General features: G+C 60.1%; 1 protein-coding gene across 1 annotated transcript in view; it reads right to left on the bottom strand.

The window, feature by feature from the left end:
* The window catches only part of MFSD12 (major facilitator superfamily domain containing 12), a 27,710-nt gene extending 25,854 nt beyond the window's left edge, over positions 1 to 1,856 (bottom strand). Inside the window, exon 1 of the mRNA XM_019513270.1 lies at positions 1,567 to 1,856. Coding sequence (XP_019368815.1) covers positions 1,567 to 1,837 — 271 coding nt within the window. The 5' untranslated portion in view covers positions 1,838 to 1,856. The remainder of the gene's footprint in view (positions 1 to 1,566) is intronic.
* Between the last annotated feature and the right edge of the window lie 6 nt (positions 1,857 to 1,862).

Genomic DNA, 1,862 nt, shown 5'->3' with positions numbered 1-1,862 from the left:
GCACCCCCGCCCCCCCCCCCCCAAAGCTCTGGGGTTCTGCATTTCTGACTGCAAAGCTAGAAGTTGCTTCATCATTATCAAAATGAAGCATTTGGGATGTTTTATCTCATTTTGGTATCCATTTCTTCATCATCATAACTGAATTTCTGCATGAGCCTGCACCATGAGAGCCCTGCCTATCACAGCAACTTGGAAAGCCTCACAACAGCACAGAAATCCCCATGGGCAGGCACTTGCACACCTAGTTACTTCTTCCTTACCCTTCCTCTCAGGAGACCTGAGCCCTGTGTAGCACGCTAGAATGCAAAGCCTGTGATGGTTGTGATGGGGGGGGAAGAGGGGCTGACTGCAGGGTTGTGGTGGGGGGAAGAGGGGCTGACTGCCCAGCGGTAAAGCACGAGTCCATGGACTATGCTCCCAAACGGTGACCTGCAGCAGGGCTGGCTTCCCTGCAGTTCAGACACAGCATAGGACACACTTGCTTAGGGATATTTGCCCCAGTACAGGACACAAGCCTTCCCTGACGGTACCAACTCAGGTGATTTGCCAGCACAGCACATCTACATGGGAATCAGCCAGACACATGACTCCCCTAGACTTTATTTATTTTTTTTAAATATAGCCCAGGTCTCGGATCCAGCCTCTGTCCCAGACTCAAAGCAACTTTAACTGTTAATAATTCATATGCAACCTTGATCAGCTTAAGTTATCTCCGACATCCCAACACCAGCCGCATTTAGGGTCAGGACGGCACCGGGGTACGTGGTCAGGTTGGTGTGGACTGCGAGGGGTTTGCCTTCCTCTGCAGCCCCCTCCCTGGGAGCACACTAGTGTCTTTTAACAGTCCTGGGAGCAGCAGGACACTGACTCCCCCCGCCTTACCTGTACCAAGTCAGGGCGCTGTGCCTTGCAGAGCTGATCACAGGCTAAACACGGACTTGTCTAGGATGGGGCAGACAGCACGACCCTGCCTCAGACGGGGGCTGAGCGCCGTGTTAATACGGATGTACAAATAGACAGCTGCCGACCTAGATGACCGCTGCAGATCCCTTCCAGCCTTGCTGCCCTGCCATCCTCCCCGGAGGCCCCTGCACGCCTCCTCCAGCTCAGAGGGGCAGCTTCTCCGCCGGGGTGCCGCAGCCTCAAGGTCCTGCCAAGCAGCGCCACATTAGCGTCCGTTGGCGACACACGGGTGACGGCAAAACGCTGTCCCCTCAGGCGGAGAGCCCCTGGCCTAGACCCAGCCCGCGCCCACCTGGAGGGTTAAACACTGCTCCCCCGACTAATCGCACTCCATCCATTTAAATGGGCCTCGCTGCCTGCACACTCATTTCCAAGGCTGGGACCTTGGAGATCACGGCCCGATTTGAGAGGCATTTAAGTGCCTGGGGCTCACCGCAACCAAGCGATGAGTCTAGACCCAGGACCGGGCTGGAGGGGAACTCCGGAGGCCACATCTCCTCCAAGCCCGGCTCCCAACTCCACTCCCCCCAGGCCGTAAAACCCTCCACGGATGGAGAGCCCCAAGGAGGACGGAGCAGCGGGGGCAGCGGGCACTGAGCTCACCCGCCAGGTGCCAGGACTTCCTCCGGCCGTAGCGGCCGCAGCCGGCCGAGCGGTCCGACTCGTAGCCCACGAGCGGGGTGCAGACGCCGTCCGCCACCTGCCCCGTCAGCAGCAGCGCGCCCGCGGCCGCCGAGCTGTAGCCCAGCACGGCGTGCGCGTAGGCCAGCAGGTAGGTGAACCACATGGAGGCGCACAGGTCGTTCAGCACGTGCCCCACGGCGTAGCTGAGCCGCGCCCGCGCCGACAGCGCCCGCCCGCGGGGCTCCGCCATGGAGCCGGCTCCGCTCCCCGCCGCG

This window comes from Gavialis gangeticus, unplaced genomic scaffold (genome assembly GCF_001723915.1).
Source record: "Gavialis gangeticus isolate Ggan-Ray unplaced genomic scaffold, GavGan_comp1, whole genome shotgun sequence".
Lineage (NCBI taxonomy): Eukaryota > Metazoa > Chordata > Crocodylia > Gavialidae > Gavialis > Gavialis gangeticus.
Note: the sequence above shows the minus strand (reverse complement) of the source record. Positions and strands in the feature narration are given on the sequence as shown.